The sequence below is a fragment of the Bos indicus x Bos taurus genome, chromosome 7 (genome assembly GCF_003369695.1).
Source record: "Bos indicus x Bos taurus breed Angus x Brahman F1 hybrid chromosome 7, Bos_hybrid_MaternalHap_v2.0, whole genome shotgun sequence".
NCBI lineage: Eukaryota > Metazoa > Chordata > Mammalia > Artiodactyla > Bovidae > Bos > Bos indicus x Bos taurus.
Genome location: NC_040082.1, coordinates 27,314,594 through 27,340,835, shown reverse-complemented (window position 1 = coordinate 27,340,835; position 26,242 = coordinate 27,314,594). Strand labels below are relative to the sequence as shown.

Genomic DNA, 26,242 nt, shown 5'->3' with positions numbered 1-26,242 from the left:
ATGGGTATATCTGTCCTTTTCTCCTTTGCTTTCTGCTTCTCTTCTTTTCACAGCTATGTGTAAGGCCTCCTCAGACAGCCATTTTGCTTTTTTGCATTTCTTTTTCTTGAGAATGGTCTTGCTCCCTGTCTCCTGTACAATGTCACAAACCTCCGTCCATAGTTCATCAGGCATTCTGTCTATCAAATCTAGTCCCTTAAATCTGTTTCTCACTTCCACTGTATAATCATTAGGGATTTGATTAGGTCATACTTGAATGGTCTAGTGGTTTTCCCTACTTTCTTCAGTTTCAGTCTGAATTTTGCAATAAGGAGTTCATGGTCTGAGCTCCCGGTTTGGGATACAGTGCTCATATATAATTCCTAACTAGGAAGAAAAATCCCTTCTTTCCTATAGCTTGGTTTCTCTCAAACTAAGCTAAAATTTCTTTCCTGTTTTCCTGATCTGGGCTAATCTGCATGACTAGTTTAGATTCAGCAACTAAAAGAAGATAATTTTAAAAATCACATTATAAATCTCTAACTCAAAATTGCATGGGTTATTGGCATTTGAAAGCAACATAGTGACTGTATCAAGCTAACTAAAAACCAATATAGTTCACTTAGAAAAAGCTGGTTATAGGGATAATGTGGCTGACCCTCTAACAGGCAGCATCCATGTGGTTTGGGAGCTGACCCTAATTCTGGAGGCAGGTGCTGATTTGACTAAGCCAATTATAATAATCCTATCTTCCTTGCCAGTATTCCTTGAGGAACCAGTGCTTAAGCCTATTAGAATACAGCATTCCCCTGGCTGTCATTTGACTCTAGAATCTGTGGCCTAAGTTGATCCAGTCAGATTCCATGGAGGGACTTACGGTTAAGAAGAGCAACCTTTACTCTCACTGAAGAAAGATGTGGAATGAAGTTAACACTGGGGCAACACAGGAGAAGGAGAAAGAACCTGTATGTTTGATGACATTGTTACAGTTGCTAAGTCAACTAACCCTGAAGGCCACACTACCTTGAAAGAAGAAACACATTTTTATCACAGTTTAAGCTGTCTTAAATCTGGCTTTCTGTTCATTTTTGCAGCTCAAACACAGTTAGGAAAAAGATATTCACCCCTTACTGCCTGCCCTATTGGCTTGGTTTTAAAGGGGCAGTTAGGATCTGTGCATTGTGAATCATTGATTTGGTTCAAACATATAAACCGACCCAGATTCATGTCTATATTTATTAAGCACATAATCTAACACATGCTGATGCAGCAACGTAGTTATCTCTAAGTACATTCACAACAGGTTAAGCAACAAGTAGATCATTACCTGCATTTTTTTTTAGATGAATAAGTAGAAATTCAGAGTGGTTACATAACTTTCTTCACACTACACTGTTACTTGTTGGAAATTTCTCACTTGAACTCAAGTCTTTCAAATCCAGTTTCCATTACCCTGGCACTTTGATTCCGGGCAGGAAGATAGGATTGCATGAAGAACTCCACCTTGTATCATTTGGAGGCAATTTCTTTTCATAGGATAGACCTTACCTACCACTTTGAACATTATACGCTAACAGTTCGCCACCCCACCCCTCACTGCTATTGTATCTTGTAGAAAATGACCAGAATCATCATATGTGTGACATTCTGTAACATTATGTAAGTTGAAGTAGGAGTATCTATTTTAGCACAGCTAACACGTTTCTTAAGTCTCTTCATAGTCACATAAAAATTATGTGTGTATGCGTGAAAACATATATAAATATATACAGATATAGTATATCTGAAGCATATTTAATTTAGCTTTTAATTTCTTTGTCTCACGGTTCTCCCTGTCTTGGGTTCACTAACTTAAAACATTTTAATGCCACTCTAAATGGAAAATATTTGTGATTCATTCTAGGGCTGCATACTGAATTAGGTTTGAATAACACCGAAAATAAAGATAATTATCACACATGTGAGTGCAACAACCCATTGTCAATCACAGATGACACGCTGTCTGTAGAGCTCTGCTTATTGCTTCTAAAAGCCTGAAGTTCTTCAGAAAGTGCTACTATGGATTCTCTTGATTCTTATAGAATAATGGTCTGGAAAAGTAAAACCTCGAATAACCAAACATCTTTCCTTTGCCTCTCCCACCCAGCACTTTCTCCTGAGTGTTTCTTTTAAAGCCAAGATAACTTGCATTTGTTGCAGTCTGGAGCTTTAGCATGAAATTAATTTTTTACCATAGCCAACAACTGGCATTCAAGGCCAAGTGTGGCATGCAAATTGTCCAGAGATGCTATAAACCTAGAGCTCAACCATAAGGCTGGGGAAATGCAGGACTTGGGGAAACAGGGTAAATTCAGACTTTGACCAGTCATTCTAACAAGGACTTCACTTCAAGGAGCTCGGTAAGAGGCACGGTAAGGCTGCCCAGAGCATGTTAGGCTGAATGCAAATTCCACTGGCTATTCACAGGTAATATCTATTCCATGGATCGTAAGTACTCCATGGATAATAAGCATTCCACGGTTACAGGATGTAGGCTTGCCTAAATTTGTTTATCCAAAGAACCTATTGTGTGTGTGGGAGGGTGGGCTGTAGCATCTTAGCAGACTAGGGCTCTATAAAACACAGCTGGAGAAGCGTGAAACACACTGAATCGGAGGGTTCCATTCAAAATAAGTTTATTATATGAAAATGAAGAGGATACAATCGAGAAAACTTATTTCTTTTTATCTATTTTTGTCTAGAAGTTTTACTATGAATCTTTTCATTGAAATAATAACATTTTGTATCACATTAACACTACTTTTTTCTAAATAAATTCCTCTCCATTTCTTCTTTTTGCTCTCAAGGAACCTCTGAGAGGATCGTTAGGACAACTGTATTTTTTTTTACCCCTGGAGGAATACTGGAGGCAACCCACTCCAGTATTCTTGCCTGAAAAAGCCCATGGACAGAGGAACCTGTCCGGCTACAGTCCAAAGCCACAAAGTGTCGGACACAACAGAGCATGCACACACAGATTCTCTTTTATGGTTGAAAAAAATGATGCAGAGAGAAGTAAATGCCTTTTACACCAGTATGGGCTAGGTAAGGGCATTGGAAGGCTAAGACTAAATTTGGCTTGCAGCTTATTTTTGTGCAGTCTGGAACTAAGAATTTTTTAAAAACGTTTGTTAAGAAAAATAAAAAGTGGAATATTCGCTATCTGGCCTTTTACCCCAAAAAAGTATGCCAATCTCTGGACTAGGTTATGCTGTGGTAACAAACAATACTGATAAAACCTCAGTGATTTTCCCAGACAAAACTGTATTTCTTGCTGACACTGCATGTCCAACACTGGCTGTTGGGAGTCTCTGCTTCTAGATCACTCAGGAAGCGAGACTGCCAGAGACTGTGGGTCGTCATGTGCGTCCGTGGTTGCCACAGCCATCGGAAGGGAATATGAGTCGAACACTGGCTCTCAGAATTTCCACCTGGGCATGGAACATCCCACTTCTGCTCACATTTCATTGGCCAAGCAAGTCACATGGCCTTATTTCACTTCAAAGGGGCAGAGAAATCCTACCCTGTGCGTATAAGAAGGAAATCCAAAAATATTTGGTGAAAAATAGCACTAATATAGGGTACACATACTTGCACACACTCATATGTGTTTAGAAAACTAATTCAAGAATCTATGTCCTATGAAGCTTGATTCATTGATTCTCTCTCTATATACACACATATACGTATGTATATATAGATAGATGTGTACCTATCTCTATAATATAGAAATAAAGAAGTGTCTATTGTATATAATTCTTACCCTATGTATAATTCCACTCATATCAGCATGCAATAATTATCTCTTTATATAGGCAGATCTACATATCTATCTGTTGACAGATATTAACATTAGAAGGAAACCTATAGTTGATTGGTGGCTCAGCTGGTAAAGAATCCACCTGCAATGTGGGAGACCTGGGTTCAATCCCTGGGTTGGGAAGATCCCCTGGAGAAGGGAACGGCTACGCACTCCAGTATTCTGGCCTGGAGAATTCTGTGGACTGTATAGTCCATGGGGTTGCAAAGAGTCGGACATGACTGAGCGACTTTCACTTTTTCAGTTTATAGCTGGTTCTAAGGAAACTCTTTTATTGTATAGACAAATACAGGTGAGGTTAACAGTGACAGATTCAAAGTGCAAGATTCTTATCAGTTATAGGTTCTGGATAATCTCTCGATGTTATACTTCTTACTGTATAGTAAACTTCTTCTTTTCTAAGTGAAAGCTGTATATCATTTTGAAATCATGCTAGATAGATTTTTATATGGTCTCGTGCTGGAATTAGTTGCTCTGTGTGACAAAGAGAAGTCTGCATGCCCTGCCCCAATACACACAGTAAAGAGCACTCTTCTTGGTTTCTAAGTCACTGAATTGACAGTGTCCTTCCTCCTTGCTTGCCTGCCCTAGGTTGAACTGTGCTCTGAAACAATTCCGCACCTAACAGCACAATGTCCACACCCTTCCTGGCTTAGTGGCAAAGCGAGAACATTTCAGATGATAAAGAAGCAAAAGAGTCATTTTTTTTCCTTTTCACATATACATCCTTCTTTCAATCAGAGATCATCAGTGGGTTTGTCTCCTTCCATCCTCAACCCTTTAGGAGATGCCAAATGAGAGAGACCTCAGTTGTGAGGTTTCTTAACCACACACTAGGCCACTCCATTCGTGTATGCTTTGTCCCCAGAGAACCATTTAATACTGCCAAAATGGCAGGGTTTGCAAATAACCAATTCCTGCTGAGGGAGAAAACCCCTGAAAGGTACAATTTCTTTTCAGGAGAATAAGTCACAATATTTAAAGAAAGAAGATCTTGGGGAAAAGCCACCAGTGGAAGAGTCCCAGCAGGTCTTCCATCTGTGTTTGGGGAATGGTTAACAGCAATGTGTGGGAAGTCAAACAAAAATGGAGAGCTGAGATTTTCTTTGCTTTTTTTTTTAAAGGATGTTTGTTTAAGGAAAGTATGTGTCGGGGCAGGAAGGGGGAGAGCCATGGCTCCAGTGAAAGCCAAGAGACTTGGTGAAACGCATACCAACAGTAGCTCAGAGGACTTCTGGTGATGAAGTTAGTGAATAAACTAAAGAGGCAATTTTTCTAAAAAAATATTTGCCCAGCCATAGAAAGACAGTGAAATTGTAAGGTTGCTGCTGAATAATTAAATCCATCAGTGATGGCTCAACTCATGAACATCACTGATACCTGTCTCAGTTGGCTTCTCTAGGTTTTTCCATTTTTTTTCTCTGAAACTCTCCATATTTCCATTGAGTTTCTTCTGGAATTAACCTGTACCTCTGAGAAATATGATTAAACTGCTTTAAAAAGCCCCTGGTTTCCATCTTGAAAGAGAAAATGTAAATGCAAAGACAGTGCCATAGCTCCTAGCTCTTATTTCTAAGGCATCTGGATGTCAGCAATTTGGAGTATAAAGTGAGGAGGCATTTTATCAGACATCAGAAAAGTGATGCAGAAATCCCAGAGAAAATGGCAACTTTTTCTGAGTACAAACATCCAGCCATAAAGGCTATATTTTGGTTAAAGATTATGTCCACTGTGATGATTAGTTGGAAGAATCATTTTATATGACTTTATTGGCTCATGAATATAAACAACTTAAAAATATTGTAAACTCTTACTTTGAAAGGAACCAGTAATAATTTTATTATTTGTCTTCAAAGAGAAACAAGCTTAAGATTCTCAGCTTTTCTCTGTGATATTACAGGGTATCTGATTCTCTGTGAAGTTATGATAATGATAAAGAAACATATAAAAATCTTATCCCCACATATTTAAACCTTGCTTATTGATGTACATTCAAGTCAATATATGAAAGTAAAAGCATATCTCATATTTGGACTGAAATCAAACTTATTTCAAAGAAAATATTTAAATATGCAATGTATCATTCAATTTCAGAAAATAGAAAGTCTTCAAGTGTATGTCTTACAGGCTTTATATGTTAGTGGATCATACTTAATCACTGAAGAGTTAATATTTTATGTATACTGTAATTAAAAATAAATAGATCAAAGTCACCTCGTTCTCAAATGTGCCACATGAGGCAAACAGTTATTTCTATAAAAATAAATTTCTAATTTTGAAGCATTAATTGAGCCTCCCATCAAGAATTCTGTGGTGTTTGTTCATTTATCTAAGATACTTTTTTTTTTCAGACTCATGAATATTTATGAACCACTGGTTTCAATTGAGTATTATAAGAAGTGAGAGGTAGTGTCTTCCAGACGTAAAGGGTGCTTTTAATTCTATTGCTCCTCCAGATACTCACTGGCATCTTGTCATGCTTGAATGAGCCATTCAAAATAGAGCTGCCATCTAATCGAAGTACCTGAAGTGCAAAGATGAGAGGAGAATTTAATGAAGCATAAATTGTCTGTTCAGTTGGAGATACAGACTCCTTTACCATAGCACAATTAAATAAAACATAATGGAGGCTTCTATTAATCAACCCCAGCCACCTTCTGTTTTGCAGACACGAAACCTACAGGATTAATTAATGTCTTAATTGTGAAGTGTGATGCAGGGACAGTAAATGTATTCTCTGTGTGCATGTGTGTGTGTGTGTGTGTGTGTGTGTGTGTGTGTGTGTTAATAGTCAAGAGTCTACCATAACAAATGCACCATTCTGGTGAGGGATATTGGGGAGGATAGTGGAAGGAGGTTGTGCATGTAGGTTAAGGGAATATAAAGGGATTCTTTGTACATTTCACTCAATTTTGTTGTGAACCTAAAACTGGTCTAAAAAAATAAACTCAATTTTAAAATGTGAAAAAGAAAGAATCTACCATGTATAAGACACTGTGTTCAGTGCCGGTGGAGGATACTAAGATTGATCACAGTGGTTCCACTAGCTATAGAAAACAGTAGCCTTTATCAGGTATCAACGAATTGGCTTTTTTTTTTTAAACAAGAAGTCATTATTTAGCTCTTCTGGCTCAGGCTGTGAAAAGTGCAGGCACTGGAATTTGGAGGAATGGGAACTAGAGTGGCTCAATGGAAGAAAATCCCAGCTATCTGGGGGATAGTGAACTTTCCTTTGATTGTAAACTGTATTGAATTTCTTAATCTTCTGGGTGTGCCCATAAGGGGTGACTGTGCATGAAAGTCAGAAGCTTAGTCATTAAGAGAAGCGGAAGCTGAGGGCTGTGGGAGAAGGGGTCACCCTTAAGGTCACCCCCTCCGCATTCGTACTTCTCCAGGAGCCAAGCCGCTCAAGACGTGGAAATGACAACTAGCAGAGAGACCAACCAAGTTCAGAAAATGAGAACAGCAGCCAAGAGATCTAAAAATCCACCAGATAACATGCTAGTCATTCAAGTATTCCTTTTGTTAGGAACTATTTCTTTAGCGCTTGTTGTTGTTATTGTTTAGTCACCAAGTGGAGTCCGACTCTTTTGAGACCCCGTGGACTGTAGCCCACCAGGCTCCTCTGTCCTTGGGTTTTCCCCGGCAAGAATATTGGAGTCGGTTGCCATTTCTTTCTCCAGAGGATCTTTCTGATCCAGGCATTGAACCCGTGTGTCCTGCATCGGCGGGTGGATTCTTTACCACTGAGCCACCAAGGAAGTCCCTTTAGTGTCTATCAGTTCAGTTCACTCGCTCAGTCGTGTCCGACTCTTTGCGACCCCATGAATCGCAGCACACCAGGCCTCCCTGTCCATCACCAACTCCTGGAGTTCACTGAGACTCACGTCCATCGAGTCAGTGATGCCATCCAGCCATCTCATCCTCTGTCGTCCCCTTCTCCTCCTGCCCCCAATCCCTCCCAGCATCAGGGTCTTTTCCAATGAGTCAACTCTTCGCATGAGGTGGCCAAAGTACTGGAGTTTCAGCTTTAGCATCATTCCTTCCAAAGAAATCCCAGGCCTGATCTCCTTCAGAATGGACTGGTTGGATGTCCTTGCAGTCCAAGGGACTCTCAAGAGTCTTCTCCAACATGTAAACATTTGGAGATGCTAGTCAGTAGGTATATATCAATGAACAAGACTGGCATGTTTCCTGTCTTTTTGCCATTGATAATATAGTGGTGAATCAGTATCAGGAGGCTGTATCACCTGCCACTTTTCCTTGTACCATCACAGAACTCCGGGATCCAATTTGGAATCATTGGATTTAGTCATTATATCTCTTAAGACATCTTTCATCTAGAATAGTACTTCAGTCTTCCTTTTTATTTTCTTGACCTTGAATCTTTGAAAATATATAGGTGTTTTATGTTGTAGAATGTCTCTTTATTGTGGTTTTCTCGTGTTTCCTTAACGATTAGAATCTTGTTTTCCTTCCATGGCTGTGTAGATCGGTCCTCAGCCTAAGACTCAAGGCAAACCTTCTGCAGAGCCAGAGCTTTTTCTCAGTGCACTTCCTTCCTTTGATAACTCTGTCGCATGAATTCTAATTTCCTTGACTTTCCTAAACTCTGATTTCTGTCTCCTCAACTCAGTGAAATCAACATGCTTTGTACATTTCACATTGTACTGTGCTATAACCTGTAAACTACCTCCAGGCAGTAAGCTCTCCCTTTTCTTGCCCTTCTCTGGGATAATGGTCTCATGAGTCCTGTTGTCCAGTGTCTTAAAATTATTGTTCCACATGTTTTGTCACATTTTCTGACTATTTAAGGTGAAAGGATTTATTTGGTCCTTGTATCCTATCATGACCAGAAGCAGAGGTCAGTTATTGTCTTCTGACAATTGAACACGTGTGTGTGTGTGTGCACTCAGTTGTATCCACTCTTTGCAATCCCCTGGACTGTAGCCAACCAGGCTCCTCTGTCCATGGGATTCTCCAGGCAAGAATACTGGGGTAAGTTGCCATTTCCTACTACCAGGGATCTTTCTAACCCAGCGAGTGAACCCCCCGTGCTTGCGCTTCCTGCACTGGCAGGGGGATTCTTTACCACTGTGCCACCTCAGAACTAGAGCATAAAAATGTATTGCATTGACAGGTGCTAAAAGCAAAGAGTGACTGTAGTTTCCTCCTTCAAGTATGCTTGGCCGGAACCTAGTGCTTGGTTCTGATCAACCCCTCAGAGCCATGCCTCCACGTCAGCACTACATTCTCTGCCCAAAATTCTCCAAGGGCCCACCCCTCCCAGATTAGACAGTAGTCACCTCTTCTCAGTTTCCTGCTCTTGTGACCAAATCCTCCTTGCAGGCGCCCCCAAACCACCATCAGGACTGCAGAACCGAAAAGGTGGACACATTGGCCTCAGGGTATCAATAACGCCAGCCCTGGCGATGGGAGAGCAGGCTGCTCGCAATGGACTATGCATAACACCTAGACAGTGTGTGAGCCTCTTATTCCTGGAACTACAAAGCTCCCACTTGTTTGACTTCCTTGAGACTCATTTCGAACTGATGAAATCCATTTTTTTAAAAATGGATGATTATGTAACAAACTTGTGTGAGACAGGGGTTCAGAAATCTTGGCATCACAGTATGTACCTTTGACAACCACACCCTGGGACACAGTGGCCGTAATAGTAAAGCCCCAGGCCGGCTTCCTGTGGCCAATGGAGATGACTCTCCAGGGTGAAGGATGCAGTACATTTACACTTGTCTCAGTTTTACACTTTCTGTAAGCTTTACAGAAGGTCCACTTCTGTTTTCTTCCCATATTGGAAGAAATTGGAAAATTGGACTAGTCCTTTCAGTGAAATATTTTAGTACTAAAAGGTACTAACTGGCAGTCCAAAGATGTTAAATTAGTAGCAGAGTTTAACAACTTTTACATAGTAGTTGATTATTGGCAGAAGAAAATTTGATCTATGTATCCTGATTTCCAGCCTGAGCTTCTTTTATGTAAATTAAAAATTTATATCCTAGAGTTTCATGACATTAAAACACTTTAGAGATAAATCTTAGGGAATAGGGTTTTCTCTTTAGTAATATAAGTATATACAATTATAAACTTTTTTTTTATGTTTTAGACTTTTATTAAATACAAGTGATTTTTCTCAAGTACAACCTCTTTGTGTTTCCTTTTTGATTCTTCCAGGCTTTATTTCATTAAAATGTATAGAATTCATTCAGATTTACTAGGTTCACTCATACAATGACAATTGGCTTTCTAAGAACTATTAGATGGGCAAGAAGCTTTTGAGCCTAATAATAGTTCATTCTTAGAAACAGGAAACAAAACTTTGCCAAGATTAAACAAGCCCAAACACCAAAGGTTCCAGGTCAGTTTGAAACAAGAAACCACAAATTTTAATTGGATCTAAACTTGGCAGTGTAAGACTCACAAGGATTGTTTCTAGTATTATATAGAGGAGATATATACACAGGCTAACAAAGGGAGACAGGAAGGCCAGTTTAAACTAGCAGAACATTCCGGAAAGGATTTAAAATTTGAGTCTGTTGTAGTGAACGTATGTCTGGAGCCCCAAGTCTCATGTTCTGTCACTAACACACCTGGACTGAGTTAACAGAGGGACAGATGCCTTTGCAGACATCAACCAACTTTTCTGAGATGAATGAATGACAAGTCAAGTATACAATCTTCCACAGAAACGAGAGTTCAGAAGATGAAGTTTAAACGTGAAAAATCCATTTCAGAATTCTCATTTTCTTAACTTACATGATGAAGTTAACTGGGACAACAGCTCCTTATTTGGGTACCAGGGGGCTCAGAAAAGCAAAAAGATATTTGTGAATTATTTTTGAGTCACTAAAGAGAAAGTAGAAATATACATCAAAATACTTTACTTTTAAAGTGTAACTATAGAAGAAATTATTATGTGGCTGGAAACTAGCGTTTCATTGTCCGTGGATCTCAGGAAATACCTTTGAGTTTGTTAGCACTTCCCTGTGTTTCTTAAAAGGCCTCACCAATTCCAAAGCACAGAATATAACATTTTTTAAAGCTTCTTCTTAAAACTATGAAATGTAATGCACATAAAAAAAGTATAAAATAAAACAACAAATTATTATAAAACAAAATAACATGGTAACATCACATATGTCAAGAAATAAAACAATGTCAGCTACCCACAAACCCATCCCAAAGTTTGGGACATATTGAGTCCAAATTTGAATGAATATTATTGCTTCAAATAGTCCCATAATGTTTTCAGAGGATAAAATATTATAATTCATATCTTCCAAAATTCATATCCCAGATAAGAAGCATATTCAGACTTGAACAGTTCTGGTAAGTGTGAACCAACAGTAAGCCAAGATTTGTATTTGGTTTGAGTGAAACGTGTCAAGTGAGGACTTATACATAATGAACACAGTCAGCATCCAACAGAAAATTCAAATCTTTCCTGCTGGTACTTTGCTTCACGATGAAATTATGCTGTTAGGATCTGAGATCCACCTACAGCTTTTCTTTGTGGCCTGAAAGCCAGTTTCCTGTCAAAGAAAACAGGGAAATATCATAAGGTCTAAGAGGCAAAATTTGTGTAGGAGTAGGTTAACATTAGCTTGATCCGGCATTCACTTTCTAATATAAAGGAAGAACTTGTCTTTCCCACAGACAATTCACTTGTTGTTTCTGCTCCCATCTTTCCCAGACCCAGTGCTTCCTCTCAATGGGAAATTGTTTCTGGCAGCATGGATGTGGCAGGCCAGACACACAGCTAGAGAGTCTTCACAAATGGATTCCAAGATAGCTTCTTTTCAAAAAGGGCCTTGTGCCTACTATACTACCTTTTCCTCACCTCCCTTTTGCCAAATCTAGTTCAGTATGTTTTGTGATGAGCATAGATTAAAAAAAATGTTTTGCATACTGATTTTGTTAAACTTTTAAGAAGGATAATACCATGGCTGCATACAATTATTAGGTGAGTAAACTCAATTTCTCTCTATATATTTAGCTTTATGAAGAAAAAGAGAAAGAAAGAAGGAAGCATGGAAATCAAGAAAGAAAGAAAGGAAAGAAGGAAGTGAGAATTGTCTTCCTGTGTGTGCTTTTCAGCAGATTCCAGGCTGCTTGTGTCTTGGAACTATGTCTTGTCCCAGCAGAAAGCATATTAGAAGCTTCCTGACTAGCACAAAATTGACTTGCATGCCAGATTCTTGACTCCTCACTGGTTACTGATCAACTTACTCCTTACTCCTTACTGATCAACTGTTTCCCATCTTCCCTGTCAAGGTGTCTACCTCATGCCCTTGCCTGACCTCTGGCTTCCTTGTGGTTGCCTCATCCGGTCTTTCTGATCTCTACTCACTTGGTGGGGTTTGCTTGTGTGGCATCTGACTCCAACATGGATCCTGCAGTTGGTCTGGTTACAGCACAGCCCTGCTGTCGACTTCTGCACTGATGTGTTCCATTTCTAACCAAACCACCCACTCACACCTCGCCTTTGCCTTGTTTGAGTCAGTGACCCAAGTTCTGAACTCACCTCCTCTCCCACATACTCAGCCTCACTTTCCTCAAGTTCTGCCCTTGCTTCGTCACTTGACATATTCTGTTCAGAGCACCAGGCAGGCAGCATCACTGGTCATTGTTTAGTGTACTCTGTATTCTTATTGCCATGAGATTGCTTCTTCAATTATTCTATAGGGGGCTAACTTAAGACAGGCGCCATGTCTGCACCTGCAGCATCCAGCTTTATGCCTAGAACTTAACATGCCTATGTGTACATTTATTGATGAAAGCTTTTAACCTGAACTGGGATGATTCAAGTAACATGGAGTCTAATTCCGGATTTACCCCTATCTCATGTTATAATCTTAAGCAAGAGATTTTATATTCTTGGTTCTCAGTGTCTTCACTTCCAAAACAAGGATGATCATTGGGATGGTCAGCTTCAAAGTTCAATTCTGCTTCATTCAATTCAGAACCTTAATTATGAAATCTTCCATAATGATACTACTCAGTTTTCATCCTAAAAGGGGGAATCTGCATTGTTCTCACCAGTATTCAACACTGATTTTCATAAGCGATTTTTTTTTAAGGCAGATGATCTGTATTTACCTTTCTCATGCCCATCACAATGCTGAACAGATAGGTTCTTCAAATCCTAGGACTAATGTAAGAGATGAATCGCCACCTAGTGGACACGTCCCTTGCCTGAGCCCTCCCCACTGGAACGAGAGGAAGCTTTGTTCTCTGGATGATGGATCCCACTCATAGTTTCTCCTTCCTCCACCTGACACACATCTCAACCCTGTAACTGCTTTTGCTTTCTGAAAAAATAAAAAAATAACAGAAGCATTCATCTTGATAAGAAAAGATGTATTTGTTTTAATGATATCTGATTTAATTTTTTTACCCATTTGTGTTTCACATTTACCATGGTAGGCATTTTCGGGGAAACGATAAGGTCCGGCAAATTCAGACGGGATCTTTTTAGTCTCTTATCAATTTGGTTCAAAAACAGTCCTTGAGCATTCAAAGACGCCTTGGCTAGACACACAGAAAATGGATGGTAGAGTTCACACATCTCCCAAGCAGAACAGACTATAGACAGCCCAACCTTTCATCCAGTTCCTCACCAAAGGCTCAGAGTTTTACAATTTTTTTTTTTAATTTGTTTGTTTAAAGGAAAACCATTTAGAAGCTAATTTAGGACTTTGGTTTAGTAGTTATTTCCATATAAAGTGGAATCTTCGCCTGGATAATATTTTCCCTAAGCTTGAGGAAATCTAAGTGACCTCTACTTAGAATGAACAAAAGGATATGATTGCACTAGATTTTCTTTCTCCACCTAGGAAAAAAATAGCCATGAGTGCTGTCAGCGGAGCTTCAAAGAAGCTTCAGAGAAGGTGGTCTTGGTTAATTCATGAAATATCAAGAGAATTGCTGCAAATCTTTAACACAGCTTCTGATGCCTCTAAGATACTTATTATTTTAGCAACAGAAATGTATTCATTTAACCAGCACTAATGATTCCTTCCCGCAGCTTCAGATTGGCCGGCTATTCATACTGTAATTGCAGCATGAGACTACGTTTCTCCAGCCTTCTCCACAAACACATTTCCCCCCTTTTCATTAGTTTTTCTCTTGCCTCTAAGTGCCTCCATCCAGCTCATGACATTCTGATAATTTAATTCCTCTTTCCGACAACCAACAACCCAGTGCAAAATTTCTTTTGTTTCTCCACAGACTTTTGTTTAATTTCTCTCTCTGACATTTCTTACTCTGTCTCAAAAAGACTTTGGAAGTTCTCTAAACCTAAAAATAACTTTTCTATTGATCCTAATAGCTATTCCAACTAAAGTTCTCTCCCACCCTTTTTCCTTACTCCCTTCCTTCCTTCCTTCCTTTCAAGATAATAATTTGAAACAGTTCTAACCAAGGTATTAATACAATTTCCCTGAGTTCTACAGACATATTCCCAGTGGCAATCCTGTAGAGCCTCAGTCCTAACTAAATCATTCATAGGATTTTGTCAAGATTTCTAAGTCATATTCTCATACCTCAGTCTTGAACAGACTTTTCAGACTTGCTGTTTCCACCTGCACTTTCTGGAAGCAGGTATATAGGTCAATCCAAACAGCTAAGTAGAAAGGACTGGTTGGGAGTGGAGGGAGCAATGAAGAAATTATAAGCTTGGAGCCAGCCTTGCTCATGCTTTAACCCCCGCCCCCCAAAGGAAGATATACCATCATACAAAAACTACTCTTTCTCTTTTGTTCCATTCATACCCTAAGCAAAATCTCTACAGAGATCGGGGACAAAGACTAATTTTAGAATGGGTGTACTAATCAATAAGCATTCAATAAATACCCATCAGTATACATAGGCTATCTTAGGTGAGTAGAAAAGAGAAATAAATATAAGTCACAGTTCTTGGATTCTCTGAGTTTACAATATTATTTGAATGGCAAAACTAATATTTAAAGATTCATGGAAAACAGATAAGCATCTATGTGATAAATCATATCTAGTTTTATCCTATAGAACTCATGGCAGAATTAAGGCTTGTGTTGTTGACCAAACACTTGATACTGAGCCCTTCATGGAATTCCCCACAAGCACCACATTGAGTATACATAGTATGCCTGTACAGTATAAATGTTTCTAAGAAGTGTGTATCAGGAGCTCAAGCAGTGAAACATGGTATACTCTGTCAGGTGGTGAACTGGCAAAAAAAAAGAAAAGAAAAATATATGTTTACATCTTAAGCCCTAGAATCTGGGAATGTGACTTTATTTAGAAAAAAAGGATCTTTGCACATGTAATTAATTTATGGATCTTAAAGTGAGATTACCCTAGACTGCCATGATAGGCCTTAAATACTATGACAAGTATCCTTGTAAGAGACAGAAGAGAAGACACAGACCCAGAAGAAAAGATTATGTGAGCACAGAAGCAGATATTCAGATCTTACAGTCACAAATCAAGAGAGCCCTGATACCACCAGAAACTAGAAAAGGCAAGGAAGGTCCATCCCTTGAGCCTTCAGAGACAGAGCTGCCCCACTTGATTGCAGACTTGTAGTTTATAATTCTGAGAAAATAAACTCCCATTGTTTTAAGCCACTAAGTTTGTAGTAATTTGTCTTGATAGCCCTAAGATATTAATACACATGGTAACCAATTACATAAAATCTTCTGATGATCTTACTTTACTGACCATAATTTCTGCTTGACCTTTACAGTAATAAATCAGAAATTAAAGGTGTAGTCATATAGGATTAATGCTTGGATTTTCTGTGGGGAGTGTGACAGAATCTTTGAAGAGATGTCTGGGGATGATAAAAAGAGTTACAGAAATTTATCCATGTGTATCTGCTTTGCTCTCACCTTTTTTTTTTTTTTTTTAAGTTCTGGGTAACACCCAAAGGACTTAGAGGGTAAGCTTTGGCTGATCTGTTACCCTCAAACCCAAGCATGTCTGGCTTCTTGAGGCAAATCTAATTTATAGAAAAAGTGGATTGTTTTCCTTATATGTAACACAGTTGAGAAAACCACATCACAAATCTTTAAGATATGCAAACCAATCCTTTGATCTACCACAGTATTATTTCATCATTTTGGAATCCTTAAAGCTATGCTTGGATTTGATGACCAAATCATTGCTGAAATTTGACACTGAATGTATATAATTAAAAGCATTTGTATCCTAATCAATAAGGCTGAGTTTTATCAGATATTGTTTATAATCATAATCATCGGTCATCTTAAGGGACATCTAAGATCTAATTCTGAAGTAATGGGATTGATTCCTAAACAAAAGCCAGGCATAGTAGGCACTCAATAAATAAATATTTGTTCAATGAATGAATTTATTAGGCTAAAAAAAAAGAGTTTGACATCAGTTTGCCCTCTGATCAGGATGTGCATAATTAAACCCATTAAATCTGTGGATACCTGTGGAAAATCAGAGACAAACCCCATCTTATTTCTTTACATAGATGAAACAGCCACAAATCCCCGAAGAAGCTGGAGGAGTGATGCTGCCTGGAGTGAGATAAGAAAGCGGGCTGGGACTGGGATAGCTGCAGGGCTCACACTCTGTCTTGAGGGAGCCGCCACTACTCAGCTACAGCCAACTGTCGCCCTGCAGAAATTTAAACCTATTTGGCCATTCGTCTTGTATTTTCAAGAGAAGCCAGAAATATAGATGAGAACACTTGCCATTTTAAAAGTTGGCAATGAATTCACTTTTTAAAAAAATGCTCTGTGGTGGCCAAACAAAACACATCTGCTGGCCAGATAGAGCTAGAGTCCTCCAGTCTTGGTCTCTCTGCTTCTCAGCATCTTTCCCGTCCTCTACCTCCCTCAGATTTCTCTCTGTTTCCTTTTTCTTCCTCTCTCTTTCCGCAGCCTTTTAAATCACTGATTGTCTAGAAATTAATACCTGGGATAAAAGTCATACAGGGCAAAAAGACCAGGGAACTGGATCGTTCTCTAAGTCACAACAAGGCTTACCTTGTGTTAAGTCAGAAAACAGATCAGGAAGCGAGTAAATGGGCTTTGGATATAATAAATGCTGGGGTTTAGTCCATAGTCTAATAAATATTTAATCACTGGAAAATTCTTGCTTTGGTTCTTAGTTTCTCCATCAGTAAAATAGGGATTGTTGTTGGTTAGTCACTAAGTTGTGTCTAACTCTTTGCAAACCCAAGGACACTTCTGTTCATGGGATTTCCCAGGAAAGAATACTGGAATGGGTTCCATTTTCCCCAAAAATGAGGATAATTGCACTCATATCAACTGCACCATTATTGTGAAACCAAATGAGATAATACGTTTGTTTGTTTTAATGCTTCTAGGGCTTCCCCAGAGAAGGCAATGGCAACCCACTCCAGTACTCTTGCCTGGAAAATCCCATGGGCGGAGGAGCCTGGTAGGCTGCAGTCCATGGGGTCGTGAAGAGTCGGACATGACTCCTTTCACTTTTCACTTTCATGCATTGGAGAAGGAAATGGCAACCCACTCCAGTGTTCTTGCCTGGAGAATCCCAGGGATGGGGGAGCATGGTGGGCTGCCGTCTGTGGGGTCGCACAGAGTCGGACATGACTGAAGCGACTTAGCAGCAGCAGCAGGGCTTCCCAGGTGGTGATAGTGGTAAAGAACCTGCCTGCCCATACAGGAGACATAAGAGACACAGCTTCGATCCCTGGGTCAAGACGATCCCTTGGAGAAGGGCATGGCAACCCACTCCATTATTCTTGCCTGGAGAATCCCATGGACAGAGGAGCCTGGGGGGCTACAGTCCATAGGGTTGCAAAGAGTTGGACTCGACTGAAGCGACTTAGTAGACATGCAGGGAGGAGCTTGCTTTTATTTATTTATGACTGTTGAGTCTTCATTACTGCATACGGGCTTTCTCTAGTTGCATCAGTGGGGGCTGCTTTCCCCTGCAGTGCGTGGGCTTCCCCCTGTGGTGGCTTCTCCTGTTGTAGAGCACAGGAGGGCACGGGATCAGTAGTTGTGGCACGTGGGCTTCGTTGCCCTGTGGCATGTGGACTCCTCCTGGAGCAGGGATCAAACCCACGTCCCCTGAATTGGCAGGCAGACTCTCAACAATTGGACCACCAGGGAAGTCCGAGATAATAGCTTTAAATGAACCTCATCAGTGTAAAGGGCCATACAGTTATTAACCATACCACAGTTACTAATAATGAGAGGCGTATTTGTGTGCTGCATGTTTGTTATCATATGATAGTTATATTCAAAGAGCACCAGAAAGGAGAGTAGCCAGAAGTCAGATAGTCATAAATCAAACTTATAAGAATTCTTGTAGTGAATTCTACAAGACTGTATATAATTCAGTGCTAAATTATGTGGTAGAGACTAAAAGTGATGTAAAATTTCAAAGAAGATTGATGACAACTATAGTAATAAGAGAAAGAGTCTTGGAGGGAGACTTACACTAGACTTCAAAGGCTGCAAAAAGTACTCATAATATTACTGGGTTGTTTCAGATGTCAAAACAAATTTCACTTTAGAATTACATTTTTATGAATATATCCTGTGTAGAACACCAAACATTTAGTTGTTGTTTTCCCAGACCTCATTCATTCATCCATCCATCCATCTATTCATTTATTCAGCTGATACTTAATGACATTTGTATGTGCCAGTACTTTGATAGGTGCTAGGAAGACAGGAAACGGCAACTTACTCCAGTCCTCTTGCCTGGAAAACTCATGGACAGAAGAGCCCGGTGAGCGACGCCCATGGGGTCGTGCCGAGTAGGACATACTGAACGACTGAGTACACACACACAAGGCACACATGGTCTGTGCCCTCAGAGAGCTTACCATCCAGAAATTAAGTCTGGGGGCTTCCCTATTGATCCAGTGGTTGAGAAACCTCATGCCAGTGCAGGCGACACAGATTTGATCCTTGCTGCAGGAAGATCCCACATGCCGCGGGGCAACTAAGCCCTTGTACCTCAACTACTGCACGCCACCCCCCAGGCCGTGGAGCCCATGCTCTGCAACAAAAGAAGCCACCACAATGAGAAGCCTACGCTCCACGAGAAAGCATAGCCCCCACGCCCAGCAACTGGAGACAGCCCCTTTGCAGCAGCGAAGACCCAGTGCAGCCAAAAATAAATGAATACATGTCTTTAAAGAGAAAGTTTAAGTTTGGAAAATACTAGGCTAATCAAGATAAAACCTTTTTCAGTGAGGTTACTGTTTGTATGTGGAGAAGGCAATGGCAACCCACTCCAGTATTCTTGGCTGGAAAATCCCATGGATGGAGGAGCCTGGTAGGCTACAACCCATGGGGTCGCAAAGAGTCGGACACGACTGAGCGACTTCACTTTCACTTTTTACTTTCACTGTTTGTATGTGTATATACATATGTTTATAACTGAAGGATTTTAAGATTTTTAGTATCCTTAAGTCTGAAAATATATAAAAAATGGTATATTGAGAGTTATTTTACAGATCAGTTATTGGACCCAATGTTTAGACGCCTGAAAAATTGTCTAGAGGTTGAAGAAAAATATGGTGCATGTTATTTGAAAACATAATATTAGACTCTTCGAACATAAATTGATCTTCTGTTTCCTATGTATATAATAATAGCCAACTTGTAGATTACAGAAATACTTGAAGGTATCTGGGAACTCACCTAGTTTCACTGATTAATAGGGCTTGTACAGATGTATGAACACTGTCAAGGCTATGGTTTTTCCTGTGGTCATGTATGGATGTGAGAGTTGGACTGTGAAGAAGGCTGAGCGCCGAAGAATTGATGTTTTTGAACTGTGGTGTTGAAGACTCTTGAGAGTCCCTTGGACTGCAAGGAGATCCAAACAGTCCATTCTGAAGGAGATCAGCCCTGGGATTTCTTTGGAAGGAATGATGCTAAAGCTGAAACTCCAGCACTTTGGCCACCTCATGCGAAGAGTTGACTCATTGGAAAAGACTCTGATGCTGGGAGGGATTGGGGGCAGGAGGAGAAGGGGATGACAGAGGATGAGGTGGCTGGATGGCATCACTGACTCGATGGATGTGAGTCTGAGTGAACTCCGGGAGTTGGTGATGGACAGGGAGGCCTGGCGTGCTGCAATTCATGGGGTCACAAAGAGTCGGACACGACTGAGCAACTAAACTGAACTGAACTGAACTGAATATTGTTCAGTCACGTTGTTATTACATACTTTACCAATTTTTAGGATGTCTGTCATAGACCTGTGCTCAGTTTTTTAGTTATATTTTAGAAAAGGATTCTCTGACATACATTAACCAGCAGTCTTATGGACACATTATAATACTTGTAATGCAAAATGTGCACACCTTTGCTACCTCATACTGCAGTGTTCATCCCATCTTTGGTTTCAACAGACCCCAGCCTGAACTATGTAAATAACAAATAGCAGAGGACTTGATTACTAAATCACTATATATCCAGACAGAAACTTAAAGTGTTTCTCAAAATGTTGTATGAAATTGGTTTTTCATGAAAAATAAGTTCCTTTCAAATTATTTTATTTAATATTGCTATATTATTATTTATTATATTGATGATATAGTATCTAAATAATTTTACTCAATGTAAGCTGAGTAAAACATACTATAGGAATGTTTAGAGTCTTTAAGATGCCAAAGCACATTATGGATTTTCAAAACAAAGCTTAATATTTAATATTTATGGGATCAGAGAATTCTTTTCCCAAGACATAGGTAATGGAATTAGTACTCTAGGAAAATAGTCTGGATCTCTGCTTTCTAGCACATAACCTTTTAACTCTATATCCCTCGGTTATTTCAACATTTTTTAAATTATAATGCTTTTGAAGATAAAAACAAACCATAAAATATTATTTAGGGTGTAGTATTTTTATTAATGCACTTAAAATATGTGAAATATATTTTAAAAATATGTATATATACATATACATGAAAATATGTAAATAAAAATGTCTAGAAAGCTATACATCAAAGAATTTGCAGTGCTTATCTCTGAAGGCTGGCATGACTGGTAATACTTTTCTTTATTATATTAATATTTTCTTGAAAGATGTACGTATTGAGATAATAATTTATTATTTATGTTCTTTAAATGGTTGTTTCAAGAACATAGCATATAAAGATTAGAAAGGTGAGATGTATGGGCTTAAATTTGGGATTTAGAGCAGAACATTAGGAGACCCATAAGAACAAGATAGGGGGCATTAGGAAAGGAGATATCTTAAGAGGAAGATGTCAAAGGGGAAAGCTATATCCCTTGTGAAAAAATGAATAACTGATTCATGTTGGAACAGTGATTCAGTTGTATCCATTTGTGAGCTGGATCTGGCTTGTACCCTCAGCACAGGGCCAACTGTATGCACCTCTTTCAAGGAACTCATTCAGTGATACCACACTGACAACTCAAAATTGACCATGATGAAAGTACTTAAGCCATGAAAATTGGGTAACAGTATAAATCAGGGATCCTGCACTTCCAATCCAGAGAGCCAAATGTTAAACACTTACCATCACAGTACTGGTTATATCCAAGCTGTTCATGCACCTAAAGTATGCTTTTCTTACTGCTACTCAGCACACATTTAACTCTAAGAGAAAACCACCTCTGCTTACACTACTTAAAATCTTGAAAGGAAATGATTAGGTTAATTTGGTCAATTTCAAGTTGATAAAGCAGTCTTAGGGGAAAAACTTTGAGGAATTCTATCTAGTAAATGAAGAGATATTTTTCTTCCTCCACCTGGACTCCATCCAGCCATTCAGCCAGCCAGCCAGAATTATAACCCTCAGAAGTAAAAAATGAAGGAGGCACTCAACATACAAACTAATCATCTCAGATTATTTCAACCTGGAATACCTAAGGAGCTGATAGGGTGTTTTCTCTTACTTGGCTCTGTGAATTGACTTTTCAATTCCAGTTATTTCTATAGCCAGAGATATTTATTTTATTTCTATATTTGGTGTTAATATTGGTATTTAACCTAACAACAATCCTAAATAAAAATTAAGGAAGCGATTCTATTTACTAGCATCAAAAAGAATAAAACACTGAAGAATTAATTTAACCAAGGAAGTGAAGAGCTCATACAATGAAATCCACCAAACATTGCTAAAATAAACTAAAGAAAATATAGATAAAAGGAAAGACAATCCATAGGTTGGAAAACTTAATATTGTTAAGATGTCAGTACTACTCCATGAAATCTACCGATTTAATGTAATCCCTATCAGAATCCCAATGCCTTTTTTTTTTTTTTTCCAAAAATAGAAAAACCCATCCTAAAATTCAAATGGAATATCAAGGGACTCCAAGTAGCCAAAAAATCTTGAAAAGGAAGAACAAAGCTGGAGGAATCATACTTCCTATTTTCAAAACTTACTACAAAGCTACAGTAATCAAAACAGTATGATATTGGCATAAAGACAGACATTCACTTATGTGAAATACACTTATGTCAAATTCATAGAGACAGAAAGTAAAATGGTGATTGCCAGAAGCTAAAGGCAGGTGGGAGCGGGGGATCGGTGAACAGAAGAATCAGAAGTTATTGTTTAATGGGTATAGAATTTCAGTTTTGCAAGATTAAAAGAGCTTTAGAGAGGGATGATGGTGACGGTTGCACAGTCATGTGAATGTACTTAATATCACTGAATGATACACAGGAATGGTTATTTAAAATAGTAAATTTTACGTTGTGTGTATTTTGCCACAATACAAATATTGGGGGAAAATAGTAAATTGATTTTTCAATAATTATGGTAAAATATTGACTATAGTTTTTAAAGATTTCCGTCTACATCACTTAAGCTTTCTCTTCTGTTTCACTCATCATTCTTTACTATTGTTTTTGTTTGGCCTCACTCCAGGGTCTTTGGATGCAAAATGTTCATATTCAAAGCTCTTGAAATGTGGACACATTTATTTACAGGCCTTTTACACACATTGAGGGCATTTCACTTGCCCAGTTCCATCCCCTGTCTGAACCTGCACTGGAGGGATTTATCACCAATAAACGCCTTATAGTCCCGGCCTCTTTGCCTTGGGACATTCACCACCTGAGAGGCTCCCCCAGAGATTGCTCAACATTCTGGGAACCATTTCACTCCCCCTCCAGGGGCTGCCACTCTCCACCCCCGCTACCTCAGATGTGTGCCTGTCAGGGGTTTCACCCAAAGGCTAGGATCATTTCCACCTCTGCACTGGCTTTCATTTGAAACAATACAAGAGGTGGAAGAATAACACGAGGGGAATGGATATTTAAAATGCGCGCTAATTAGAGCCCTCCCATCCACAAGTTCCTGAACTCTCTCTCTGTGGCTCAGATCAGAGCGTCTCAGGGCTGACCTTCCTTTAGAGTTGTTGGAGAGTGGCATTTAACTTGCAGTGAATGCCCACAGCTACGAAATACACTCTTCACAGAGGAATCATCCTGCTGACACCAGAAAAGATACAAAGCATGATGTGATATCTGTTAATCAGCCACCAGAGTGCCTGGGGCAAGCAGGTTCTTTACAAACCCTTTTTAATGAGAGTTGCTTGATAAACTGCCTTAGAAGTAAAGTAAAATAAATGATGACAAGTCCTTAGAGGTCGCTCTTGCAGTTCAGCTGATGTATAACTGAGTTTCTAAGCTACTCATCTTCATTTATTAAGTTCTTACAATTGACTGGGTGCAGTGCTGTTTCATGTTGCAACTCTGGACCCATTAATATGACTGTCATTCGCATTTCAATAAAGCTGTTAGAGGAGCCGGGAGGAGAAGGGGGAGGGGAGGTTGCCACAAAGTAGGGATTTTTTTTTTTCCCTCAGCCTTTAAAAATAAAAATAGATTGTTAGACACTAGCCTGATAATTGATTATTGGTTCCATGTTCTGGGCCTTGGGTAAAGTCCTCTGTGTACATTATAACCTTCAATATCCACAAGAACCCTGTAAGGTAAATAGAATTAAAATCCCTATTTTACAGATGAGTACACTGAAGACTTCTCTTTCTGGGAGAGGGTAGAATTAAGTTACTTTCCCAAGTTTATTTAGCTAGTGAGGTAGTGAAGTCACTTTTCAAACTCGGGCAGCCTATTGCTATTTCAACCTTCAACCTAAAGTCCATGGGTAATTTTTCAATAACAACAAAATAGGTACACTAAAGAGTTTACTTCATTTTGAAAACTGAGAAGGAAACAAAAGAATCTCTAAATAGAAATCAGATGTGTTCTTTCTCATCATTTATTTTTCACTAAATAATTTTTCAGGATATCTAACTGTCAATCAGTGCTCCAGAAATCTGGAATATAAGTATAAAAAAATAAAACCAACCAACCAAACAAAAAAACCCCACAATCCTTGGTTTATAGTCTATGTAACTCATGAGTTGTAGCCTTCTGGAATAAATGTAATAATGGAAGTACATATAATTGATAGTAGCTACCTCTTCTGAGAAGAAACAGGAGGTGAGGTTGGGGTGAGCATTGGGACCGCTTCAGAAAAACCTCATGAAACGCTAAAGGCTTAATCCGGTCTTGAAATTTTGGTCAAAGTTTTCCAGATAAAGCAAGGTAGGAAGCAGAGAAAGAAGTTTGCAGGCTATAGAAACAATATGAAGGCAGGCAGGATGTTATGACGGAGTAGATATTTTCAAAGGTAGAAGTTACAGGAAATTAAATTTTAAGTCAATTTGTTATAAGAAAATCATGTGTATTAGAGTTGAAAATCGGTGGCTCAGAGGTTAAAGCATCTGCCTGCAATGCGGGAGACCTGGGTTCTATCCCTGGGTTGGGAAGATCCCCTGGAGAAGGAAATGGCACCCCACTCCAGTATTCTTGCCTGGAGAATCCCATGGGCGGAGGAGCCTGGTGGGCTACAGTCCACAGGGTTGCAAAGAGTTTGGACATGACTGATCAACTTCACATTCACATTCATAGACTGTCCATTAAGGTATAGTAATTTACAGAAATAAAGATGAAAGCCCATTGTGCTTTGTGGCCAAAAGTTTAAAAAAAAGTAAAACTTGAGGAGGTTAGCTATGATAGACGCTGAAGGTCACAATGTCTGACCTGGGATTGTTCAGTGCATGATATCTCTAAGTGATATATGAAAAAAATGAAAATAATTTGGGTCTGGACTGAACTTTTCCTAGTAAACTGAATTTTACATGGCAACAGAACCACCTCAAAGTTATTTTAATAAATGAACTAATGTTTATTAAACCTGTTTTACAAGCTTGATACTTTTATGAAAATGTCATCAGCTACTTTTCGAAATCCCCCTTTATTTTTAGGTAAATGGAGCACTTGAAATGCCAAAACTTTTAATGTTCATTTTTCACCTTGTAGTCTTATTTTTATGAAATTGCTGGCCTACTTTTGTTGGAAAATTTAAAGTCTAACATTTTTAGTACCATAGAAGCAGACGTTTCTTAGTTTTCTTCTTAAATAATTTCTGGTTTTATTTTTAGAGGTTATTAATATTAACTTAATTTGTAAATGATGCATTAACTTTAAAGAAACCTCCAAAGACAGTTTTTTGTTGTTGTTGTTTTTTTAAGGCCAGAATTTCCTGAAGATTTTGAAGCTTCAGTTCATGTTTATTATGACTACCTCGGGCACTGATAGGAGTCTGAGAACATGAGTAAGTTATTACAAGAAGTCCTGTTGAGCTTATTTCAAGAACATTTCTATCTGTGAGGGCTTATACCCAAGGCTGATGCTATCATATCATGTTACTCTGAAGCATGGCAGAGAAAAAAAAGAGGTAAAAAGAAGCATGTAATGGACTAAAAGCAAAGAAACAAAACACCAATTGATTTTTCTGTGTTCTTGCATAAAACTGAAGGAGGTAGAAGACAAATTATCAAAATCAAAATAATAAATCCCCAGAACAGAGTCTATCATTATGTCTGGGATGGTAAGGATTTACAGAGCACTTAACTAACTCTGGGGACTTAAATGTGATAAGTAGTTTGCTACACACTTCCCTCCTTTTTTTCTTTTCTTTTCTCTTCAGAGGGAGGGAATATGGCAGTCACTGTTCTCATTCAGCTTCAGTTTAGAAAAGAAGGGGGAAAAAGTGGCCCCCATCTATACAGTAAAAATTTCCTAGGAAAGTTAAAAAATACTTATTCTTTGGCAATTTAATAGCAGCCTCTTCCTAGATTGTTTTACTTTGAACCAGATGACATATATCTCAGGTCTAAGAATAAAAACAAAATGTGTCAAAATAAATTCACATTGTCGTGCTCTCATAAGACATACTTGAGCTTGCTTGCCTTCTGTAAGCTCCCTCAGACCCCCTCTGCCCTCAGTTTCTTTCTCTATTTCCTCCAAAAACTGTACAGAGACTTATATGGTATGTTGTACATGGATGTAGCCAGGGGACCAGCCATATCT

At 38.9% G+C, this 26,242-nt stretch overlaps 1 protein-coding gene across 1 annotated transcript in view; it reads left to right on the top strand.

Moving 5' to 3' along the window:
* XRCC4 (X-ray repair cross complementing 4) overlaps nt 1-25,855 on the top strand; it is a 381,866-nt gene extending 356,011 nt beyond the window's left edge. Inside the window, exon 8 of the mRNA XM_027545680.1 lies at nt 25,402-25,855. Coding sequence (XP_027401481.1) covers nt 25,402-25,465 — 64 coding nt within the window. The 3' untranslated portion in view covers nt 25,466-25,855. The remainder of the gene's footprint in view (nt 1-25,401) is intronic.
* Nucleotides 25,856-26,242: the final 387 nt, after the last annotated feature.